We start from the raw sequence: 25,772 nt of genomic DNA, 5'->3' as shown, positions 1-25,772 counted from the left end.
GTTACGAACCCCAGGAATGTTGTTCAAAGTCCCAGGACTACCACAGGCATGTGAAACAGCTCTGCCACTCAGGCCAGCCATGGGACAACCCCAGGACTTCTGCATTCTCATTTTACATGCAATGGCCTGGATTCTGCATAATGTAATGTTCCTATATACAGGCTCCGATGGCATTAAGAGACTAAAGGATGGCAACACTAGTCAGTGCAGGACAGTCCCCATGCTGTTACACTAGGACAAGCAGCCTCTATGCTTGGGTGGGTGGGAGGAGATAAAGCACTAGACATGCTGTATTTGAGCTATTATGAACTGCTTTTGTGGCTGTGAGTATAATCAGAATAGCTGCTGAGGCCATCTGCATGTTACTGGGGAATGCTCTACTGCCCTGACCAAGAAAGGGGAGATACAAAAGTGATGATAAAGTAGCTGCATACCCTCCATCTTTCTGTGCTAAGCTTAGCCAGACCAGAACAGAAAATCTGGCTCCAAAGTTGCAAATGAAGTTTCTCTCTAGCATTTGGAAAGTAAACCCTCAATCTTTATGAATAGGAAGCTTGTGTAAAGGTTTAGGAAACTGTACTTGTGAGTACAGCCATACTTCTATCCTCTCCTGAGGATACAAAATGTCTGTTACAGTTCAAAACCAGCTCAGTGAAATGGTACATTTTTGGCAGGACATTCATGATGCAACTGAAGTCATATAGCTTGCTGAGGTAATAAAGCAACCATGACTCCCTACAGTTTTAGGTATTGTTACCTAAAACTGTACAAGTTACTAACTGCTAACAAATTCACATCAACAGTAATTAATATGAGTTTGCAGAAGTGCAAACGAGACCTCAAAATTCCAGTTTATGGAAAACCAGAAAGCATGTGACAGAGCTGAGACTAGACTCCAGGTGTTCAGTGTTACTGTGCCATTCACTCCCTGCTCCAGGCCCGTCATGTTTTATGGGCTGGTTATGTGTGATTGCACTTCAGAAAGGGTCAAGACCTGTAGTAAGCTCATTATCTCCAGTATGGACTATGAAGCCACAGTCCTTGTCAGGAGGGAATGTCTGGAGCTGGCTGCGATGTTGTGTCTCTGTTGGAATAAACAAGTGATAACAGTAGATCTAAACATAAAACTTAAAATGGAACTGAAACATCCTAGACAAGAAGTAATAAATCAGCTTGCTTATACTGCTGTGCCATTTGCTCGTGCAGCATTTCAAAGCAGACTGTCAGTGTTGCACACATCTAGAAGCGACAGTGCTCAGCCCATGGGTGTGTAAGATGGAGGACTGCACTGCAGTAACTGCAGCAGCCTACAGGGAGGGATAACATGGAACTAACATGCTGCCTTCTCTTTTTTGCTCCAGGTGCTGTGTTTAAAACTGATGTAAAATGGAGGAAAACAACCCAGAAACACTATTGTCTTAGACTTCTGTTGTATATCAGGTTGGAAATTTTCAGCCCCTCATTCTTACCATTTTATCTGGAATTTCCATCTTCTTTCTGCAGAAAGCATTTCTTGAAAAAAATTTATAATAGAAAGCTCAAAAACCCAAACAAAACTGTAGCCACTGAAAACTAAAGAACTCTGAGTCATCAGTGGCTTTCTGAAATAGCCACACACAGAGAAAACTCATGCATATGCATTCCAGAGAGTTTTAAAGTTCAAAATATTTGGAGACCTGAGCCTTGTACTGTGTGCTTTCAGAAACATAGTAAAAAAAATGGCAAGGGTAGAGGAGATACCAGCAGAGGGGGATAGTGGCTCTCCCTAAAGGAAATTACAAGATCAGAGGTCAGTGTCTTTACCATTTGCTTGCTCTCCTTCTCTATGAATGTCATTATGGTGTCTGAACTGCTCTCTTCTTCACTCCCACCTAAGTTTCCAGAAGAGGAGTACGTCAGGTTCCTAATGCCTAAGGCTTTTATTTTTCTCTTAATTCCTCAGTAGAAAAATTCAGTATTCCTGTATTCTACACCTGGGCTCCCTGTGTGTGTGTGAGCATCTGGAAATAATAAACAGTAATACACAGTCACCTGGTTCAATTTTTACTGAGATCTGTGGGGAAATTTTCTTGCTGCCCACCCAGCAGGAAGCAGTGGTCTGGCTTCATCTCTGCCAGGCCAACCAAGTGCTATCACTATATGGAACCTGCAGAATTGCCTCACAGCTGATCACTGGAAAAACGGGAGAGCAGTAGAAATTGTATGAAAATCTGCAGGAATCTGGGAAATACTGTATATCTGAGATGCAGTGAAGTCTGGGCAAAATTTCTTTATGATCCATTTCAGACCAACATCTGCCATTTGATTAACTTTGCTCTGGAAGATTGTGGCCCTGCAAGGAAATAGGATGGGAATTTGCATCCCAAGCTCTCACTAGATTCTTGGCAGAGACTGGAGCCCAAAATTTATCTCCTTTCCATAACAGTGGCAAGTACAAAAATGCGATGCCATCGCTAAAGTCCTAGAAGTCTTGAGCCCAGCAAGAGTTACTACGTAAGTCTACTCTGGCTTCCTTTGCGATGCTTTATACCTGATGAGGAGCCTGAGGGGGTGCCAAGCTAGAAAAAGAACAGGGAAATGACAGAGCAGTAAAACACATTCAGTAAAACATCTGACAGCTGTGAGTGACAAGCATGTATTGTAGTGCCAGGTCACAGCACCAGTCAAATGGATTGAAACGTGGGAAAACTGAGATTTGTCTGACCATGCAGTTTGTTCAAAGCCCTGTAAATATAAATAAGTGCTCTGTCTGCAAACAAAGCAAGTGTGGCCTGGGTAGCAGCTGTGGTCAGGGTGGCTCAGTCTGTTTCTGACATTCCCCAGAGCCCCCACAGCAGTGAGAGCAATTTTAGCCCCTTGGGCATTCAATGCTTGGCCTGTGCTACGCGAGCATTTTTGTTACTTGAGGTCCTTTCTGTTCCGTGGATAATAGAAAACATAAAGAAATTCAAATGTAAGAGTGTTGGTGGTACTGTGAGCATAGAGTGTTCGGTCAAGACAGCATCGTGAATCAGCCTTCCCATCTACATAGGCAAACCTTGTGCATTTTCATGTCATGCTGTTGCTTTAGGGCCAGTATATTTTTCTCCTCTGCCTTCAAAAGCAGCTGTCCATCCTCCTGGAGTGCGTGAGTGGTGCGCAGCTCTCGGATCAGCTCCACCTGCTTCTCCTTCTCTTCAAACATCTTAAAAATAAAGAATTAAGCATATTAAATGGAGAACATAGATCAACATGTTTTCCAGCAGAGCACACCTTTTTTTTCCAAGTTGCAAGGGTCAACTGGTTCCAAGACCTAGCTCTCTGTAAGAAATTTGTGGTCACATTTAGGCAAACACTACTGCTCTCAGGTAACTCTTACCTAAACCCTTCTGCGTGGAAGATGAAAGTTGCAACCTTCTGCTGTGGAGTATAGGTGATCCATTGCTTTTTCTTTTTTTCTTAAATTCTGTTTGGCTTCACCCAGAACTCAAACCACTGGAATGCAGAACAGCAACACCAGCATCCAGCAAAGAGGTAAACATCATTCTGGATGTTTTCTGTCAAAGCTTCCCAGTGTGACAATTGCCCCTTTTCCTCAGTCCTAGGTTAGATGTCTCCTGTTTCAACATCTGCTGTTCTCTGACCTTCATTTTGAGGGAGTCCAGCAACAGCTCAAAGCGATACATTGGTGGAGAGGTTGTTGAAATTGATGCTGTCCCTGTTATAGGGTTGCGGCCCACCCCTTGCCTGAAACCATCTTCTTTTCATTCCCCCCATCTTCCAACAGGACTTGCAGGAGCAATTAGGAACACTCAACCCTGCTCACATCATTGTCCAACTGAGTCAGATGTTTGTGATCCCTAAGTAGATGGAAGGAGATTCCTAAAAATGATGGGGCACTTCATGGTGTGAAAGTCAACAGTCCTGCAATAGCATAAAACTTCTTTCTCATAGATCACCACAGATGTGGAGAAGACTTGGGAAGTCTATATTCCACCTCAAGCCACTTTCACAGTATTGCATTGTTCACTAAAGCTCATGTCAGGGTTCAACATGGAAACACTTCACAAACATTAAACAATTAGTGTGAGAGAATACCAGTGATCCAGAAGCAGAAGCACGCATGAAAACAAACCCTCTAGACTGGTCTGATCAAAAGTGACAGACTTGCTTAATATAAAGCCCACAAGGCATGGCTACTCAATTGATTTTTACCTAGACCCACTTTGGCTTCACTGAAAGCAGAATGATGGGTCCTGTAGCTGCTGGAAGTCATGGCGGTATGTTTCAACTGGTCCTAATCTAAGGTTTAGCTCACCATCACAGGGAACTGGAAAGATGGTATGAAACACAAGCTGCCCTGCTGGGATGTGGGAAGCTTCTTATGCTTGGGATCTTGGCATAATCAAGGCAAAATGTACTCGTGGTCCAGATCTATTCTAGAATTTGCCATTTGAGTAATTTTGCTACGAAGCATCTAATTAAACAGCTGAGTGTAGGGGCTGGCAGGAACAGGGAGACATTCACAGACGTGTAGGAACCTAGAAGTTCCTGTAAGAAATCTCGGCTGAAGAGCAACGACTTCAGCCTTGAAGGACTTCAAATAACATACAGGAGGATATGTTGCATAATCCTCATTACCCTTGATTAGTACTATGAAAGAGAGATTGCAAACACACGTTTAATCATCCCCATTATGCTAAAGACAGTTATAAACAAAGAGACACAAAATACCATGTTCTGGATAGCCCTGCCTCGGAGCAACTTCTGCAGACAGATCACTGCCAGTTCGATTTCCTCTTCTTCCTGCCGGAACACAACAAATATCCACACAATAATTAATTAATTCTTTGGAGACTGAGATTTTTAGAGATTGTCCATCTAACTATCAAAAAGTCTAACTCATATCAAGCTTTTTCTCAGTTGTTTCTTAACACCATTCTTCTAATTTCTAGGCAAAGGAACGTGAGTCAGAATAATACATACTTCCATGTTTTACAATAAATGGGGGAGAAAGGCTGTATAATTAGATTCTATTTGAGATTTTAGAAGGTCTTTAGAGAGAAGTACCTAATGGTAAGGAGATGTTGATGCAGAAAATTACTGTATGCATTAGAAGCACTGTTTGTAGCCTGATTGAAACTGAGTTTGCAAAATGAGTATTGGGTACGTGAATTTAGCAGGTCAAGACAGTAAGGAGAAAGAATTATTATTGAAGGAGGTGCAAGGGAGCTGTTAACCATAAATAAAGGGATTAAATTAAAAGAGAACCTATACAATTTTTCTTTTAAAATTTATTCCAGCGGTGGCCTTTATCAGAGTAATTCAATAAATTTAAGATTCAGAAAGTGATAGTTTGGAAGAAAGATTAATTACATTATATTGTGACCTGTTTCTTTGAGAACTTTACTGGCCTAGCATTGGGTGACTGATACCAACTTGGACGAATGATGCAGTGTAGTGAGAATGGGAACGTGACCATAGGAGAAGAAGACTTATTTTAATTAGAAGCAGCACAACTGGCAGCACTTTTTCTTGCTGAGGAGTCTTGTAGTCTGGCATTGGCAGTGGCAGAAGAAAAAACCCATTGGGTGCCTGAGAAAGATAAAAAGAAACCTAAAAATTGCAAGGAAGTTTTTTTTAATAAAGAGCCTATGAGGTCTGCATTGGAATGTGGTATTTCAGAAGTGTCAGAAAAACAGGGAAGAGCGTGGGATGAGAGAAGTGGTGTGGGCTTGAATCTTAGTATCCATTTTTTCTTAGGTGTTGCAGATCAAGTTTTCCAAAAGCAAAAGAAAGTATTCCTGCATTTCCACACCACCACCCAGGAAAAGTAAAGCAGAACTAGGCAAAGAACTGCCTTATGGTTTGGTATATTCTTTTTCTCTGGAAAGATGGGATGAATTTCTAGTCAGAGAGGTAAACTGTATCACATCACCTGGCTCTGAGTTTTGGAAATGGAGATGGCACATACACTGGACAGGTAGTCTGAACTGCTCGGTTTGATTTAAAATAAGATTTGGTTTAAAATCCTGTGGGATGCAATTTTGTGTACTTGTATCACTCAGTGCCTCAAATGATGCCCTAGCAAAGGTAATCATCAGCTTCTCCATTTGCCTGCTACACACCAGCAGGGAAGAGTGAGTGGAGACAAAAAGCCTATCATGCCATGCAGGAAAAGAAACAAACAAAAAAAAAGGATTAAGGATATAGAAGTCTCTAAGAGCAGGCTGAAACCTAGAACTGGCTGGTAGAAAGTGATAAACAAGTGAAGGAATTCGGAGGCACTCTGCGAGCTTGTTGTGGCTAGTAAGTGCATAAGAAATGACTGGGGAAGAGGAGTTGAGGAAGTCTGCAGTCATGCCTCTGTTCTCTCCACTTTCTTTTATATCCCTTGTGGTCCAGGTCACGAGCCTGTCACTCTGGCATACTTGCCTTTTGAGATACTCAACAGCAGTGAGAAGAGCCTGCTGCACTTCGCAGTTGGTATTTGTATTTGTGTATGGCAGGAAGAGAAACATTAACAACAGAGAGGAGCCTTGCTTTCAGTGCTCCTCGCAGCCAGCTGGTGGGAGAAACCTTACTTGGATACTGCAAGGCAGGAGATGCTGCTCAGAATGCTGCTCTTCAGTGGCTGAAGTTGCCTGATTTTACCGACAGAGCTTCACAGGAGAGCACCACTCTTATGTGTTCACACATAGAGATACTTGAAAATAAACCCAATGTTGACAGAATTCATTTAGGTGGAATTCTATTGTACTGGAACTCAAAAAAACCCTCTATAATCTGTAAACACGCTCAAGAACAACTACAACTGGGGAATAAACCTTTCTGATTTCTTTCCATGTTACCTGGAAGTACATAAAAATGTGCTAAACTGGTAAATCTAAATAGTTTAAATCTATGACTGAAATACACCTAGGAGTTAGTAAAACTGTGGAAAGCTCTTCCCATGGAGACATTCTCATTTCAGTCATCTTAAAATAGACTATGAAACACAGGACATCACACTGCATAAAGGAAGACAGCATGGATGATCTAATGAGACTTGTTCTCTCTCACTTTCATGGTTGTGTGACTCTCTTAAATTCACGAGTTTAAAAGGTAACCGTGTCTGATACTTACATCATGAAAATGCTGCTAATAAGTAGACAAAGCAATCCACTGGGGCAACCACCTCTTAAGTGTGTTATTTCAAGAAGGAAAAAAAAGCTGCAGCTCCCCTAAAAAGTTGTTTTTTCCTACTGCATATCACATCCCCCGTGACACATCATTACTGCTATTTCAGTCTCTGCAGAAGACTCATTTTCTGTGAACTGGAGCATGCTCATCAAAGACTGTATCCTGCATGATGACAAGGGCTTCACTCCAGCAAACTAATGAAGTGCATGCTCAGTGCTAAGCACCCAAAGTCTCACTGACTTCAGTGGAACTAAAATTAATTGCTCTACTGGATTATGATAGTGTTGTAAGATCAGAAGGGTGGAATATTAACAACAAAATGATTCTGCCTTTTTGTTCCCCAAGAACAGGGGAATAACATGTCTAATAACTTATGTCTCTATAAAATAAAGTTTAGTTAAGGATTTGGCCAATAGTAATTGTAAAAGATTTGCAATTCTTTGGTTGCTAATATCTTTATAGAACAAAGAGAAACTAAGAGAGCCTCAAGAACTAGTGATGGCTGTTTCTAACATGAATACACACACAAAAAAGTTAAAACTCACTTCTTTCCTTCTCTAGCTGTTCCTTTAACAACTGTGTAGGAAACAATTGGGAACAACAGGAAAAAAAAAGTGCTAAAACCAAACAACTTACAGTTGATGGGTTTTGCAGGATTGGAGTGGGTGGCCGAGGAATGGGCTTTTCTACTTTTTCAAGGAAACGGAGAGGCTTCTTTGGCTCCTTGACTTTATTCTTCTTCTCCAGTAGTGCCTGGAACAGACATACAATTTAAGCAGAACTGGGCTAGATAGAATAACACTGTAAGTCCAGTCTTCTGGATGCTGAGGGACTACAGGGAGCCAAAATTATTTTGCAGGCTTGTGGCTTCTATTTCTTATTGCACATCAACTAAAAAAAAATGAATGTGGTCAGTAGACAAGGCTATTGCTTGGTCAGAAGATACTGATGGGAACCTCAAAATCATACATAAGAAGGAAGCAAGACATTAGGTATATTTTATTTTCAGGTACAGCACAGAGCATACAGTCATGTGTTTCTTTCTTCCTTTTTGTCCACAAATGAAGGTGAGAACATCAAGGATAGACTGACTACCTACTTTGCAATGCAGCATGGCTGCTGCATTGTGGCTGATCACAGCTGACATGATAACTCTTAGAGCTTGCCTGAGCATGAGCCAACCAAAACTGTGCTGGAGATCTGTTCTTAATGCAATATCTGCTTGAACAGGTTTTCCTACACTTTGAAGTTGGCAGAGATTTTCTCCAGAGACATTCGTGTCCCCCTTATTTCTCCACCTCCTTCCAGCAACTGGACAGAGGTAAACACACATGATGAGAGTTGCACTTAGTGCTGAGGTGAGAAATTCTTTATCCTGACATCATCTTGATCTGGAACTTTGAAACTACCTGACAGTTAACTCCTCTCGAGTCACCAGAGCATATAAGGCCAGCCTAAAGTCATGCATTGTTCTGCACTGGGATTTCTTCTAGCAGCTCCTCCGTTCCTTGGTGTATTCAGTTACCTAGTTGCATTTCTTTCTTGTAGTAATTAGCTATGTGGGTATGCTATCTCCTTAATGGCTTGGATTTTCACACAAGGCTGGCTATATAATGTCTCACATTCCTTAAAGCACCGTCATCTGTGTTGGCTAGGAACTAGCTTTCCTCATCCTTTTACAGATCTGGCTTCAGATACAGATGATTGTTTTTACTGTAAATCCTGCATCACTCCTGTTTCTGCCATGTTTTCTTGTTTTATAGAATTATTCAAAGAATACTGAGTCTATGTAATACTCCTGCAAAATGTTTCAGGATGGTCCTCAAAAAGTCTGCTTCTAAAATCACTTATTTTTGGCTTACTTTCGAGTCTGGAAGAAGCTGATCTTATGCTCAAGAGGACACAGATCCTTTTTGTAGTTCCTTGGATAATTGCTTATCCCTTCTTACAAGCCCTAAACTTAGGAAAACCTTCAGTATGGCACACCAAGAGGTACATAATGAGGAGGACCAGTCCACCTTGCCACTTGTTTGTCCAGAGGAGAAAGCCTTGGAAATTTCCTCTATTGAAATTAATTACTTCTAAGCCTAAATCTAGCATCACTCCTCTATTTGCCACCTCCTTCCACAGACTATCCAGGGAAAATGAAAGGAACTCATTCTAGAGCTAGGTCACTGTGTGCTCTCTGAATTTTCTGGAGTTCGATTTTATTTCTAGGATTATGGGAGAAAATTTATAAACTAAGTGTGCTAGGACAGCACTAAAAAGAGGCAAAGTGCTCTCACTGCTCAGCTATAGAAGTAATGCAAAGCAACACAGTGCCTTTCTAAGACGATCCCTAATTGCCTGCTTTTAAACCTCTTTCATACTGTGTGTGACGGAGGTTGTTGGCAGGATCGGGACTGCTTATGCCAAGTGGTCAGACAGCTGTCCTCCCAAGTGCTAAATTCTGTTAATTCAAGTACTCTGCACCCTTTACTGCCCTGTTCTTGACAACTGCAGCAGCTTATGAGTTGGACCTGTCAGAGAGGCCCTGCTAAGCCAGAACACGCTGCAGCCACCAAACTTAAAAAACAAAAGCCTCTGATGGGACAAGTGACCAGTAACAGCACCACAGAGTCCAAGTGCTAATTAGGGCAGTAATTTCTTGTTCCTCTGAACAGAAAGTTTGTTTAAATCTGACAGTGGTTGAGGCAGTCTGGGTGTTTAACAGGGTCAGTACTTTCTGCTTGTCTGGAGCAACTAGTCTGGTGTCTACTTTTGTATATCTAGAAGCAGCAGTTAAATTTTTGCATAGTAAATTTGCCATCTTTTCCTGCAAAGAAAATGCTTTGTGATTTTAGAAGAATATACATTTTGCCTTTTTATGGTTTTACAAGTTATGTTGGCCCCTCAGTTGGTATAAGTAAATGTAGACCAAGTGATCTACCCTGATTTAAGAAATAAAATATGCAGAAATGTCTGCTTTTGCTCTGCATTCCATCTCCCTTTGGACACGAGTTTTTCTTTGAAGAGACATTATTGTGTGAGCAGCCAGTATCAGGGCATACTTCTCTGTGACTACAGTTTAGACACACCACTGTAGTGTTTCAAACCATGAGAGGTATTTTGAACAAAGAGCATACAATTGCTACAACTGGAATACAGCTCTAACGTTCTGCTGCCTGTGAGAACCACATTGTGACCTAGATAATAAATAGTCACTACTTGAATTATATGCAAAAAGCACTCAAACTCAAACCCCTTTAACAGTGTTGTGAGTGTCACGAGGATGGAGCCAGGCCCTGAACAAGGTGGGTGCCCTGGTGACAGAAGATACAGAGAAGACAGAGTTACTGAAGATACTGAACGCCTTCTTTGTCTCTGTCTACTCTGCCGGAGGCTGTCCTGAGGAGCCCCGTACCGCTGAGGCCCCAGAGGAAGTCAGGACAATGGAGGAGTTTGCCTCGGTTGATGAGGACTGGGTTAGGGAGGAGTTAGGCAATCTGGACATCCATAAATCCATGGGTCCAAATGGGGTGCACCCGCGGGTGCTGAGGGAGCTGGCTGAGGTCATTGCTGGGCCACTCTCCATCATCTTTGCCAAGTCTTGGGAAATGGGAGAGGTGCCTGAGGACTGGAGGAAAGCAAATGTTACTCCAGTCTTCAAAAAGGGCAAGAAGGAGGACCCAGGTAACTATAGACCGGTCAGCCTCACCTCTATCCCTGGGAAGCTGATGGAATGACTTATCCTTGGTGCCATCTCAAGGCATATCAGGGATAAGAGGGTCATTAGGGGCAGTCAACATGGCTTCACCAAAGGGAAGTCGTGCTTGACCAACCTCATTGACTTTTATGAAGACATTACAAGATGGATGGATGATGGCAGAGCAGTGGACGTGGTCTACCTTGACTTGAGTAAGGCATTTGACACAGTCTTCCACAGCATCCTCGCAGCTAAACTGAGGGAGTGCGGTCTGGATGATTGGGTAGTGAGGTGGACTGCGAACTGGCTGAAGGGAAGAAGCCAGAGAGTGGTAGTCAATGGTGCGGAGTCTAGTTGGAGGCCAGTATCTAGTGGAGTGCCTCAGGGGTCAGTACTGGGGCCTGTATTATTCAATATACTCATCAATGATTTGGATGAGGGAATAGAGTGCACTATCAGCAAGTTTGCTGATGACACCAAGCTGGGAGGAATGGCTGACACGCCAGAAGGCTGTGCTGCCATCCAGCGGGACCTGGACAGGCTGGAGAGTTGGGCAGGGAAAAATTTAATGAAATATAACAAGGGAAAGTGTAGAGTCCTGCATCTGGGTAGGAACAATCCCAGCTTCCAGTATAAGCTGGGGAATGATCTATTAGAGAGCAGCGTAGGGGAAAGGGACCTGGGGGTCCTGGTGGACAGCAGGATGACCATGAGCCAGCACTGTGCCCTTGTGGCCAGGAAGGCCAATGGCATCCTGGGGTGTATTAGAAGGGGGTGGTTAGTAGATTGAGAGAGGTTCTCCTTCCCCTCTACTCCGCCCTGGTGAGACCACATCTGGAATATTGTGTCCAGTTCTGGGCCCCTCAGTTCCAGAAGGACAGGGAGCTGCTGGAGAGAGTCCAGCATAAGGCAACAAAGATGAAGGGAGTGGAGCATCTCCCTTATGAGGAAAGGCTGAGGGAGCTGGGGGGGGCTCTTTAGCTTGGAGAACAGGAGACTGAGGGGTGACCTCATTCATGTTTATAAATATGTAAAGGGTGAGTGTTATGAGGATGGAGCCAGGCTCTTCTCGGTGACAACCAATGATAGGACAAGGGGTAATGGGTACAAACTGGAACACAAGAGGTTCCACTTAAATTTGAGGAGAATCTTCTTCTCAGTGAGGGTGACAGAGCACTGGAACAGGCTGCCCAGGGAGGTTGTGGAGTCTCCTTCTCTGGAGACATTCAAAACCCGCCTGGACACGTTCCTGTGTAACCTCATCTAGGTGTTCCTGCTCCAGCAGGGGGATTGGACTGGATGATCTTTGAGGTCCCTTCCAATCCCAAACATTCTGTGATTCTGTGATTCTTCTTTAAAACTGCAGTGAATGTGTTCTTACTTCTTAAACAATTCCTGTAGTATTCAAGGTTTCCTTTGAAAATTTTCCTTCTGAATAATAATCAGATGCAATGTTTCATGTTTTATGAGATCCACTAGAATTTAAATTTGAGATAATATGATTGATTTTTCAGAACAAGATTTCAATTTAGAATTCATTACTAGAAAGTTACTGTCTGCCCTGAGTATTACTAAATTACAGTAAACAAGAAAGCTATATGCATAATTTCCAATTATGAAATATTTCTTCACTAAATAAAGCATAAGTGAAAGTTGCCAAGCTTTACAAATGAAATTCAATATTTTTCAGAGATACAGCAGCCAGCCAAGAACATGCCTGATTTAAAAAAAATCAACAACATCACAAGGAGCATATTTAAAAGTACATGTAATTTTCAAATATTGCAATTGTAGATGCAAATGAGGTACTTCTTTCCTCAGTGGTTAACTACATATACGGACACCTCATCTGTTGTAATAAATTAAGATATGCAAAATATTGTTAGCATGTTTGCAAATCAGATGCTGTTCTTAGGGAACTACTGTGATGTGTGTCCGCTGTTCTGATCCGATTTTATGAGTGGGGTCATTTTAACCATGTTTTGCTACAAGTGTTTTTACAATATGTATTTAAAATGTAAATTTTTTAAATGTACAGAACTTTAGAATATTAGTCCAGATTTGGTTTATTTTGTTATTAGTAGTTTGACAGTGTAACCAGTAGGCTTGCCACTTGCGCATCATAAAAGCAAGGGAGAAATGAGAATGAGCAAATGGCAGGAAAGAATTTATAACTGACATAATATGTTCCAATCCAAATACCTGATCTGTAGGAAGACAGAAGCAGCTATGCTTGTTTTCTATAGGGTCGGAGCAGAAGCACAGATATTAGGGAGAGTACTTGACAGACTAAGTTCCAGAGCAATACTGGTCATGTTTACAACAGACTGAATGTTTGTCCTTGAAGTTGTCTTAGAGGAAATATGAATTTAGCACAGGAAATTGGAAGAAAGGTTATGCATGTCTCTTCCCAATTGCATTTCTGAGCAGCTCAAATCTAATAGGAACTGACATGCTGCTGGATGCACCATACCTGGTGAACTTTTGCCAGCTCCACCTCTAGCCTTGCTGATCTTTTAATATATCCAGTCTTAGTGGTAGTATACTTAGGTTTTGGAGCTTTAATTGTGAGCTGGGTGACAGAATCTGGGAGAGATGCTTCCAGTTCACAGAGTCCTGAGAAATACAAATAGCAACTAAGTAATGCAGTGGTGGGGAGAAAAATCTAAGTTTTGTTAACATTTTAAGTAAATATCTCATACAAACTAAGTCTTCCAAAATGCCTTACCTGCAAAGGTGTTAAGATAGAAGTTTTCCACCACATAGTGTTCAGAATGGTTGTCTGGGAAATAACCAGTTTTAGACAAAGGAGCGTATGTTTGTGATCCAAAGTCAGTATAATCTTTGATGATATCTCGTCTCTCCAGCTTCCCCACCACATTCTTCTTGCTCTTAGCTATCAGCTTCCTGAGCACTGAAAAGGAAATACAAATATGAGAAGGTTCTTCATACAAATAGTTCTAAAAAAGCCCTATCTTGAGAAATTAACAAGAGCTTTGGCTAGTTAATATAAAAACATGACCTGTTTGATCAGAACAAATGCTGCTCATGAATATGCATATTGTGGATGCAACCTGTTTAATCTTGAATAAAGACTGCAATTTTGTGAAAATAAAAATGGCTTGTCCAAAAACTAAGTCTCATACTGCTCTCTCCTTGTCTTTCAGACTTACTCAGTGCATAGTCATGCTGAATCTTTTTTATTTTCTCTTCTTTAGCCTTCTGATGATTGTGCCAGTGGTCATCCAAGCGCTTGGCATCCAGTTCATTCTGATTCTCCACTCGCCTCTGCAGCAGCTTCTTTAAGACTTCCAGTCGAGCCTCCTGCAATCTGCAAGGAAAGAAAAGGCCAGGTATGAACCACCGTACTCTGCAGTGTTCTGTGCAATCCTGTAGTCATCAAATCCTACATACCAACTGACTACTTTACACACAGTTCATAGCATAGCTCATATTTAATCTTTCATTTAAAAAAGCAAGTTCAGCACTGATGAAAAGTATTGTGGTAGCAGTCTCTTGTATTAAATTTAACAAAAATATCTCTTCCCAAAATCAAGGGATTTTCACAGAAGTAAAAAGCCTTGTACTCTTCAGCCTATCCCCTAAACCTTCTTGTTCCTTCCCTCTTCAGCCAATAATAAAATAAACAGTATAACTGGACTCCTACTTTTCTATTTCCTGTTCTCTAAAGGCCCACTCCTTCCTCTCCATAGCATCCATCATTTTCCTTCTCTTCGCAATTTGCAAGGCAGTCACCATGGGTGGAAGAGTTGCTTCCCACGCACGTTTTTCCCGGGCACGTTCAATCATCTCCACCTCAGCTAGTCCTGCTGGTAGCCCCCGACCTTACAGGGACAAGAAGCAGTATCTCGTTAGAAGAATGGTGAATTCAGCAAATAACCACCACCATAAAGTATTAGAGAGCTGGATAAGGACAAGCCCATATGTTAAACACAAGCATAAGTGTCAACAGCCATAAGCAAATACTTCTAAGGCCAATAAAATTCTACAGTATGAGGAACAGTATGACCTGCAGTCGCTATAGCTTAGCTGACATCAACACTAACACTTCATTCCTCTACTGCAGGCTGCAGAGGAAAAAAATTTCCAACAACACACTTTTTGAGAATGAGCGCTTTTTTTGGGCGTGTCCAGTGTCCATCATTAGTGCAGATGAGACACTGGGAGATGAGAATCACAGGTATATTCTGACACAGCACTGTTTGTACTGTTTTTTTTTTACTGATGTCTAGCTCAGAACAGCTGAAGAGCAGTAGGTAAATGGAAAAACTACTCCTAGTTCGTATTAGTAAAACATATGATCTTTTTATATTGATTTCTAAACTCTTTATGAAATGCCACAGAACAGCACTATTAAGTAGGAAAATATCGTAGCTATTGCAGAAATAAACAAAATAATGTACCCCAAAGGAAGACAACAAAGGGCTGCCAAAACTGGCAATAGACTTGAAACCTGACATTGAAAAAAACCAGCCTCCTGCTAAGGAGTTGACATGATTATTATCATTATGTTGATTTCACAACTCACCCCAAGTGAGTGTAGCAAGCGTTAGAAGTTCAGGGACTGAGCCACCACGAACTACATATTCAGGGGAATAAGGGTCCGTCTGGGCTTCACCATCCCTGTAATCTGTCTGTGTGCCCAGCGTTCGGAACCCGGGACCAAAGACCTCCCTGTCTCTTGTAGCTGAATGGACATAGGGCTCTGTCCTAGAAGATGCAAGATGGAAGAACATTTGTCACATTCATTTAAATAACAAAATGAAAACAAAACAAACAGAAAGACAACATTAAGTCAAAGGTATTAACAGGATATCCATATGTGTTTTGTTTTAACTTAACATTGCATCCCACTGATGTTAGCTCCATTATCTTTAGTAAAAGCAGACTGAGGCTACACTGAATCCTTTGAAACCTCTCTCTTTAGGTAAACAATCCAGAAATCTTCTGGTTTCAGCTCTCATAAGTTATTACACGCAAATCTTCTCTATGCATCCATGGGCACAAAAGGTGACAAATGGTTGACTGTAAAGTGAAATAGGACTGCTTGAATTTAGCCTATGTGTTTGTTTTTCCAGCAATTCCAGAACAGAAATTCTGTTCTGATGTAAGCAAGTGCAACTTCCATTTGCTGTACTAGGAACTGAATCTTCTTACATCCCCACTGAAAACCACATTAGACTATTTCATGGATGCTCTACACTCCTGAACAGTATTGCAACTATTACAGAGACTGGAATAAAATATCACAAGATTTTCCAACAATATTGTTGTACTGGAGAATCTTCTTTGCATCAGTGGGATTCAGAGACACTTGGCCTTCTGTTTCAGGCCTCATAATCAGCACACTTGAGGCACACGTCCTTTACCCACAAAGCACTACCTATATACCTTAAGCAAATTCTGAAGCAATCAGTCACCTCTTTCCTCAGGAATTCTCAATGGTGAACAAACCCCTACCTCTTAACAAGATTTTCCTGTTGTTTCGTTATGAAAAATATCAGCCTTCAGCTAAATAGTTTCCCAGTCTTTTTTCTGGTGAGGTGTGACCCACTACAACAGTAATGTTCCAGAACTCACTACTTACTTTGCCATTGGGTAAGCAATATTTAGCGGAAGCAGAATATTAGAAGGGATGAGAGGTCTGAAAAAAGAGAATGCCAATGTAAGATATCAGCCAAGAGCATAAAAGATCATTACAGTTTAGAAAAACTGCAGTCCACTAATTTCACTGGAGTTACACTGACTTTGCACCACTCAGATTCTGGAGTTCCATGTTAAGATTTGTGCCTGAATGTTAAATAATTATTTCATAGCTAAGGAGTAACAGGGATGGTTTCACCAGTAGGACTTATTCTTCTGTCAAAGCAGCAAGCGGAATTGCAAAATAAGACAATAACTACAAAAGGTTAGTCTTGAGTGTTCTCACAGCATTTGGTGTATGTTTCACTAATCAGTTGACTTTTTTCACTTTGAGCTTTTGAGAGATTATTTTTAATAACTTCTTGAAATACTGAAATGAATTCCTTCGATCGGTTAGTGAGGTAAACTGGTTTGGATTTATCTAATTTAATTGTTTCCTTTTTTGCAGTATTTTATGAAGTATCTTGAAAGTGATATGGGCTCAACAACATACTAATACCTTCTTTGGCATTCTTGGAGTTCGCATATTGCAGTTCACTATGAATTTCCCTTAGCCTTTGAGAGACCTCAAAGCTTAACTTCAATTCGCAAAATATAATACCATCTTTGTCCTTTTGTTAAAGGAGCCAGAAAGAACTTCAATTTATTTAACTGGGCATTTTTTTTATATTTAAGGTGGACATATTGTCCAATAGCTGCTTAGTGTAATAGTGAATGTAATTCAAAGTATATGTGACTAAGCTGAGAATGTTTGTACGCTAGCTGTTGGTTCAGATCTTAAGTCCAGTGCTGACCTGCAGTGTCATTCTGGAAGGAGCAGAGCAGTCCTGGAGTACGGGACATTGATAAAAAGTTGATAAAGGATTCTCTTTGCTCTCTTTCTGCTCCCGGCAGAAACAGGGAGTTAAAAGGCTCCTTCTTAAGAAGGCACCTTTCCAGGAGCCTGGAGAACCACAATGGGTTTGTGAGCATCTTCTTCCTTTGTGTAGGAGGATCTACAGCCCAAAGGTTTCTACTAATAATTATTAAGTACAGAATACCTGGTACATTTGCTCATATGGTAACTCATTTCCTGAAAATTCTGGCATAGTGTGAATTTTAAAAGACTTTGTGATTTAAGATTTGGTTACTATTTAGATTTTCCATAGCAGTGATAAAAAAACTGACAGAAAAGAGAGAAAAAATAAGGCTCTGGCATTTATTTAGGTACTCTTTAAACTGCACAAAAGCAAGCTTCTGAATGCTGTTCCAAACCAGTTCATTCCTTACCGTGCAAAGTATTTGTAGCGATTCCTTCCACTAACTTCAGGATCTTCATATACAATTTGAGGTATTTGAAGAGAAGATTGAGCTCTAAAAGTAAAAAAACAGGATATCATTTAAGAAGTACATTCAGACCAGTTCTGATCTTTTTTCCTTGTGCCTTTTTTTTTTTTAATCTCTTTCTCTACTCCTCTGGTTGCACAATCAAACATGCACACTACAAATTTCACAAAATCCCCATACTTAAACAAGCAATTATATTTTGCTTTTTTCATACTTATATATATATCACAAAACCTTTTGACACTTCCTGTATATTTCCCAATACATACGGGTAAAAAATGGTCATTTGCTGCCTTTAATAAAACTTTTTCATGTGCTTGTAATGAAAAAGATTGGCCACTTTTAAATGCTTGACAATGTAAAGCAAACTGGTTTTATTAGAAGTGGGGGAGCAAGCTCATTTCCTTAAGAGTGAAAAACTTTCCATAACAGAAAATATGTGTAAAGGAGTAGAATTAACAAAGGGGAAGACTGCCATTTTCTACCTTTCAAAAGTAGCTAAAGATATTTTAAGCAAATGTGGAAAATTTTAGAATGAGCAATTTCAATCTGGATTCTCCAAGTAGGAAAAACAGGATGACCATGTGAATGTTTCAAACCCCATGCTGGAACAAGCAAATCTTTTGCAATAACAGTCTTTCTTTTTTTTCCTCCCATTTTGTATTCAAAATAGGCAGACTTGTTTAAATTTTTCACTATAACATCTTGGAGGGTTTTCTTTATTTTAAAGTTTTGGAAGACCATGAGGTAGACCTCATTAAGGCAGTCTGCAAGAGAATGGGTAAAAATGAGTCCTTTGAAAGCTACACATCAGGATTGCTGTTTGATGCCACAACCACTTTATACTCCAGTCTTACTCTTCTCAACATGCAAGGCAGCTAAAGACAAGAAACAGCAGCTCTCATATCATGCCACTAAGGTAAGTCATTTCCTTAAGATATATATATATATAAGGCAAGTCCTGAAGATCATGCTTCTCTTAAGACCATTTTTGTCAGCTTGTAAGAATCCTGACCTCAGATGTATGGGATTGGGATTGTGGGTGCTAGAGTTGGTTGCTGATGCCTAATTTTAAATACAGAGGTGTATTTACAGGGGGCAATACATAACATCGTTTGACAGCCGGGATCAAAACAGAGGACTGCGTGCTGAGATCAGTTGTCTTCAAAGACTGCATCTAAGCCCTGCAAGCTGTGCTGTGAAACTCGGGGAGGCACAGTATGGTTACCTGTGACAGCAAAGCCTATAGAGAGATGTTTCATTCACCTCCCCTGAGGTACAGTTTACTGCCAAGGTAAAGTCCCAGTGTTTTCAATCATATCACATAACAAAAGAGAGGGGAATGTTTTCAGGTGCAGGGTGGTAACCTGAGATACTTGCTCAGCACTAATCAATCTATTATTGTGAAGTTGTGTTTGTAATTCAAAGGAGATATTATCATTGAGCTGATGGCCAGTTCCACTAGCTGACTCCTTATGTATCAGACTGTTGCTCCATCCAGATGGATCTGTGTTTCATTAAGCACAGGTGGGCACTTATTCTTATGATCTAACTTTATTAGCATAAGCCGTTCATCCTGTTATGGTGTAGTTATAGGCACAATGGGAACCCAGCGAAATAGCCCCTTTTATTCCACAGACCGTGCCTCTTGCACGTCCTTGACTTATATTTGCTGACCTTGCTGAAATAAATGAGCATTTATTCCTGGTAACCTTGCAGAGGCAATGCAACTACTGAGAAGACAGCTGGGAAATATTCTATCTTCTGTATCAGCAACACTGTCAGTCAGCGCAGCTTGAAAGAGAGGGGATATGTTTCTCTTTCTTTGATAATTGCAAGACATTTTGAAAATACGCGTTGTTGAAATGTAAATCAACTTTAAAGCAGCGCAGGTGTCAACGAGACACTGAGGTTTTTGTGTGCTGGGGACAGTTTGAAATGCTGAAATAATGATTTTTTAAAGGGCTCCAAAATTCTTATTTTATTGTGGAAATGAGAAGAATATGCTTTTGAAACCAAACAAAACCAGGTGTGAAACCCACTGTATCACTCTTAAACATCTTTGATTACTGTCTGGCATGTGGCAGAACTCAGGTACCAGTAAACCCAGAGCATGCATCATCTGAAAAGCCCATGGTCTAAAGTTAGCTTGTTAATGCACCAAAAACCTCTGAGAATAACTACCTAAGCTGATGACTGCAGTACTGAACACAGCTACAAGAGGACTCCAAAAAATACAGCGTGGCAAAACACATAAATGTTTGGGTTTTTTCCTTTAATATTTGCTGAATCAGAAGCCCAAATTGTAATGCCAGGAGAGAGTTCAACTAAAAAACCCCTGCACTAAAAATGTGGTGTCCTGGTTCAGGCCCCAGGAACCCTTGAATGAGCAACAAAAGCAAACTAACAAGCTGCAACTATATGGGACTAAAAGAAAATAGTTCCTGCTGAAGTAACACACACGAGTCACTGAAGTCTTCATAACTTATCTGATCTGTAAGAGATTGAAATAACTCTCTTCTCTTTCACAGCAACCGCTGCAAAGCAGATAGCACAGGGATGAAGGAATGTGCAACATCCACCGTGTAAGAAACAGATGGGCAACCATACTCCACAACAGCTGCAATCTCTTAATTTCAAGGGAAAAATAAGCAGGAGCAAATTGCAGTCATCTCCACTTCAGTGTGCAAGGGGTTTTGTTGGTTTTGTTTGTATGCTTGTTTAAATTATCCAACCATAGAACACTTACGCAGCAAGCTGCTGAAGAGCCTCCAGGCGCTGTTGAGACCCCCCTCTCCATCTTCGGTCAATAAATGGAAGCAATGGATCTTTGCTCTCCAAGAACAGACTGTAGCCTGGGAAATGGATCAAGCTATTGAACATGCTTCTGAACCTTGGCGCATTTACCTAATGTTTATGTGGACACAAAGAAGAGAGGCAGTGATTTAGCAATTTCAAATAGCATTAAAGCAATCAGAATTTCAGCTTGCTGTGATTTACAGGACTGCATATTTGGGATGGGGAAAGAAGGCAGCATACATATGCTAACGATGTCAGCTGGTTAGATGGTGCTTTTCAAGATGTGGAACATACCAGACTAGCAGCAGATGCACAGATATGTCTTCTGGCTGTTTTCCAGTGTCTAAACTTATACCTTAAATCGAAGGGTCTAACGGTTTGTTACATAAAAAAGTTACTGTGCAGTAACTGCAAATGTGCAGTAATGAGAACTGCTAGCACATTACCCCATGTAACTCCTTCCTATTTCATTTGCTCTAGAAATGAAGGAACATATTCTGCTTACAGAGTGAAGTTACATTATTTCATACTGTAACAGTTTTAGCATGTGTTAAAAAAATTTCAACAGGAGTTAGAACACAAAAGTGGTCACATTAAAGTGGTCACATTGCTTCCTTCTAAGCAATGATTTCCCTGCACAGATATGCCTTACATCTCTAAATTTATGGTTGCCAATAAATCTTTGCAATAGTGACTAAAGTATAAGTAATGCGGCTGTATTGGCTTGAGCTTCTGTGATCCTGAAATCGGATTTGAATTGTGAATCACCCCTTTTGTTTCAGTGGGTGCTAACTCAGATGCTTCTAGGGCAGTGGTGACATTTCAAGGACACTAACTCACCAGAAAGTGAGCATCAGATGACAATCTGGGCAACCTGCTATCAGTAGCTGCTTGCTGTGCATGAGACTGCATTTTTGTTTCATTTCTCTTGAACGTGAATTCAACTTTCAAGAGTTTGGAAAACCCTATAAACTAATACTATTACAACCCCGTCCGCTCCATTTCATGATGCTACTGACTAAGAATTCAAAGTCGTATTGTTTTGTACTGCACATTATGCACTTGCTGATTCATATGCTTAAAACATATTTTATGCAAGTCAGTCTGTCACCATACCCATCCACAACATTACACTTTTGTCATGACAACAATAGTGACTCTGTATGGCTGCTTACTTTGTCTGGCCTGAACTGCTAACGCAAACATATTGTTGCAAGGATGTCTGTGATAACAGGCAATGTTTCCAGCTCCACAGAGAGCTGTCTCTCTACAGAGAGGCTGACAAACACACGTTTTATTCATGTAGATACAATAAAGAGTCTGAGATAATGGAGTAAGAGACATTCTTCAGAAAAATGTTTCTTGATTCTATTGTTGGAAAGCTGCTCAGGGATCTTCTCCTTGCTGGACAGGAACGGAGTTTCAGAGTTCAGAATATCTGTCTCGCAGGCTCAGTCAAGTGCAGAGCTCCAGGACTCTTAAAAATCCAATTCAATGTGCACCTGTACCAAGTCTGTTTTCCTTTGCCATTCTACCTATGTGCAGCCTGTTCAGCCATCAGTCACTGCTGTCTAAACATGTGGCTGTAACACCCACAGACATACACTAGCTGGTTTCAGACTAGCTAGGGTAAATACTGATTGCAGGGGAGCAAATGCAGTAGGGAGCTAAGCAGGGACTAACTAGCTAGCGTGGGCTTCCTACCTAACTAGGAATTTAAATTGTGCTAACCTAGTATGAAGAATCAGGATGGCTTTGCAGCCTTTGCAGGCTGCTTAGGTGTTGCTACCTAGTTTATTTCAAACTAAGTAAGCTACTTTAAGCTGTAGTCTAAGTATATCCCAAGGTAAGTGAGGAGGGATGTGAAATAACACATTTTAACAGCTCTGCTTGAACAGCTCAACAACTGTCCAGTTATTTTATTAGATCTTAATAACATATACAGGCTATTGTTAACAGCATTTAGAGATACTCTATTAAAAACACTGACAATACAGTTTATGAAGTTACTCAGAACATGAAACCAAGCATTTCTATGCTGCTGCTACAGAGTCACCCTCAGCCAGCAATCATGGTTACTCCCCTGTGTTCAGTCTCATTTTAGATAAAACTGCTTTGTTTGCATTGTATTTTGCTGTTTTAAGAGAGAAGCTTAGAACTCAGTCAGTCTTTTCACCCATGTGTATGCACACACACAGACACACACAGAAACCTAAGGTTCACATGTGAGTTCTTTGGCCAACACCTACCACTTTATCACCAACAAGCTGAACATGGATATTTGACTTTGAATGGTCCTTCTCACTTGATGGTGTGTACAGAGGGTCTGAAAGATAAGTGAACAAATGGAACTAGTTACATATTTGAGGAAATGGTGTGAAACTTAAGGCTCCACTTCCTTCTTTAAAAGCTGGTCCATAAAAGAGTATAGAACAAACTGAGAGAGGAAAAAAAATTAAATACATGTCTCCTTATCAAAGCAATTCCACCATCCCCAAATGAGCTTTAGAGTTGAAATACTACTGTTCAGCAGAACATGCACATGACTAAATAAAAATCTACTTTGGAAGCACTGCCAACTTAAACAGAAAATGCACACATGAAACAGAAAAAAGAAAGCATAGTTCAATGGTAATCAGTGGAAATACCATACTGTACATGATGCTCCCCTCTGGGATACAGAGCTAGTGCTGGCTTTCCTCCAGCTTGCCAGTGTTTCATGGTCCCAAGCCTTTCCTCGCTTCTGGTAACTTCGTTACTGCTGCCAACACGAACGCTCTACCGCTCCTGGGGCAGCACCCATCCTCCCCGCTCCAAACCTGCCTTCCCCGCCTAGCCACTGGCCGGTGGCTCAATGGGCGACCCTGGGCCAGCTCTGGCCGTGCACCTTGTCCTGCACGGCGGCCGGGGGGGGCGGCCTGTGCCCTCTGGCCGGCAGAGGAGAGGGGCGGGAAGCCTGCTCGGGCAGCCCAACCGTTTCACGACCTGCAGACCGCCCCCTCCAGCACTTAACTCCCCGCCCCAGGCCCGGCAGGCCTCGTCGGACGCGGCCTCCCCCCGCACAGGAGGGTGTCGGGCCTGGTCGCACCGCTCCCCACGCCCTGGAGGCTGCAGGCGGGGCAGGGGGCACGGGGAAAACTCTGCCCCTCCCGGCCGGTCCCGGTACCGTAAAGGCAGTCGAAGGTCCGGCCGGGAGCCATTTGGCCGCAGCGGTCGCCCCCGAGTGGGGCCGGCACCGCGCCGGTCACCGTGCGGCTCATGGCGCCACCCGGGCGACATCGCCTGCCGTTCCCATGACGACCGCCGGCGGGTGGGGCGGAGCGGCAGGGGCGGGGGCACGGAAGGCCACGCCCCCTGCGGTGTGGCCGCGATGGCCATACCCATTTGCCCGCGGGTAGCTTCGGTTTTCGGGTGTTCGCCCGGCTTACCCCTGCCTCCCCCAAATCCCCATGAACAGGGCTTGCCCCTTGTCTTTAATTGTTCCCCACCGCCGGGCGCCGTGCACACCCCAGGGGCAGCTTCCCTCTTTTCCCCGCTGTGATCGCGCTCTCCCAAGGGAAGGGCGGCGGAGAGCCCGTGTACTGGTCTGCGCAGTGAAACGGGCATGGGGGGCGTTGTCGGTGGTTTGAGGAAGGAATGATCGGCCAAGCGGGGAGAGCAGGACCTGGATATTTTAGCTTTTTAACAGCTCTTGGTCAAGTTGCTTTATGTGATGCTCTCCCGTTCCTCTGCATCCTGGCTTAGTGCTTAAGAAAATCGGTTTAGCAATTGCAGTGGGGGACTGCATTCAAGCCTGGATATTTTTATTCCTTATTAATGCTTAGGACTTTTGCTGCCATAAAGTGGTGAAAATGGGCTTGGTATCTACCTCCCAGAGAAGCCACAGGTATTTTTGCGTTTGTAAAGCACCTGGAGAGATCTGCACAAAGCATTACAAATAAACATTATTGCTGTTATTAAGATGGGTTTCTGTTTTTACAAGGAGAAGGTCATAATCTTCTATGAGGACCGAAGCTGGAAACTCCTTCATGCTGTTAAACAGGGAGGACCAAGGCTCTTGTCAGCCTAAGGGGATTTGGAAGCAATGCTGTCAAGACCTTTGGAACAGGATATACAAAGGAACAGAATTGTGAGTGAGGCCTCTGCCTATAATCTTGAAGTAGGTCCCTCGTGTTAGTTATTTTGTATATAAACCCGTGTATATCGAAGACTAATTTACAGCTTGCCATATCTGACAATATTTTGACCCCTCAGTGCTTGTTGTGGGAGAGCAACATTAGGCCTGCGGTTCCAAATTCCTTGGCTCTACCAGTTTACACATATAGACGTTTAATTCAACTTTGAATCCTGGTTTACTGTCTTAGAAAGGCCTGTCGCTTGTTTGAAGCAACAACTTATTTCTTAGGGTAGTTGATTAAAATGGGTCAGTTGAAGACTCAGATGTGGGTTGGAACTAAGAAAAGCTGTCACAGCGGTGTTGCTGACTGACATCTGTAGCATACTACTTTTTGCAATGGATTGATCTATGCCCTGAAGATACCCAGCAGGCTGTGAAGGCCCTCATTTTACTGAAGAGCTTTACAAATAGATACCTTATAATTATTGACAGGGACAGTGAAGGTCACTTGTGAATAGAGTTGCCCAGCATTTCTCATTATCAAGTTCAGTTTTCTTTTTTTATTGCATCTCATTTCACTAGAACTTCATAATTTCCATGGTGAAATTTTCCGTGCTGGACATCCGCTTTGAGGTAACAAGGTGTGTAAACTGTATATTGGCCAAAAAATTATTCTTTGTCAGCTCCACCCTCTCACATTTTTCCACTCTAAGGTTTTCAGAGATGACTGGATACAGGTGGCCTGGACTTCTGTTTTTCTGATCAGGAAAGGAACCAGATGGAAACCAGGTAGAGAAGGAGCAATGGAACAGTTATGTGAGTTCTTAACAGAATAAAACAAAATGCCAGGGGACAGATGGGTAGTGAAGAGCTGTGAAAGATCAAAAAGGTCCAGTTCCACTGTTAACTTCAACCACACTAAACTGGACTAAATGTAAGATGTTGCCACTTTCTTCTTTGCTCACCGTGAGGTGTCTGGCCCCACTGCCTCTGACCTGTTGGTGCTGGCAGCTGAAAGAC

At 41.9% G+C, this 25,772-nt stretch overlaps 1 protein-coding gene and 1 long non-coding RNA gene across 10 annotated transcripts in view; one reads left to right on the top strand and one right to left on the bottom strand.

Moving 5' to 3' along the window:
* CFAP91 (cilia and flagella associated protein 91) overlaps positions 1-23,968 on the bottom strand; it is a 35,348-nt gene extending 11,380 nt beyond the window's left edge. For 4 of the 8 annotated variants that reach the window (XM_065077258.1, XM_065077223.1, XM_065077224.1 and 1 more), the window contains exons 1-13: positions 23,802-23,968; positions 22,885-22,961; positions 20,586-20,743; positions 17,780-17,863; positions 16,455-16,511; positions 15,396-15,577; positions 14,514-14,691; positions 14,020-14,177; positions 13,575-13,760; positions 13,320-13,462; positions 7,798-7,914; positions 4,714-4,785; positions 3,038-3,184 (exon numbers count right to left, since the gene is read on the bottom strand). In XM_065077258.1, the coding sequence (XP_064933330.1) occupies positions 3,038-3,184; positions 4,714-4,785; positions 7,798-7,914; positions 13,320-13,462; positions 13,575-13,760; positions 14,020-14,177; positions 14,514-14,691; positions 15,396-15,577; positions 16,455-16,511; positions 17,780-17,863; positions 20,586-20,743; positions 22,885-22,961; positions 23,802-23,895 (1,653 nt within the window). In that variant the 5' untranslated portion in view covers positions 23,896-23,968. Of the gene's footprint in view, positions 1-3,037; positions 3,185-4,713; positions 4,786-7,797; positions 7,915-13,319; positions 13,463-13,574; positions 13,761-14,019; positions 14,178-14,513; positions 14,692-15,395; positions 15,578-16,454; positions 16,512-17,779; positions 17,864-20,585; positions 20,744-22,884; positions 22,962-23,283 lie in introns of all 8 variants that reach the window. The other 4 variants (XM_065077226.1, XM_005502620.4, XM_021287811.2 and 1 more) reach the window with 2 other exon arrangements.
* Positions 536-20,820, top strand: LOC135580675 (uncharacterized). Of its 2 annotated transcripts, XR_010475566.1 has the most exons (4): positions 536-1,440; positions 2,287-2,493; positions 14,065-14,199; positions 18,567-20,820. It is a non-coding gene; the product is annotated as an uncharacterized LOC135580675 (long non-coding RNA). The 2 variants fall into 2 exon arrangements; XR_010475567.1 differs by lacking the exon at positions 2,287-2,493.
* Positions 23,969-25,772: the final 1,804 nt, after the last annotated feature.

The sequence above is a fragment of the Columba livia genome, chromosome 1 (assembly GCF_036013475.1).
Source record: "Columba livia isolate bColLiv1 breed racing homer chromosome 1, bColLiv1.pat.W.v2, whole genome shotgun sequence".
NCBI lineage: Eukaryota > Metazoa > Chordata > Aves > Columbiformes > Columbidae > Columba > Columba livia.
Note: the sequence above shows the minus strand (reverse complement) of the source record. Positions and strands in the feature narration are given on the sequence as shown.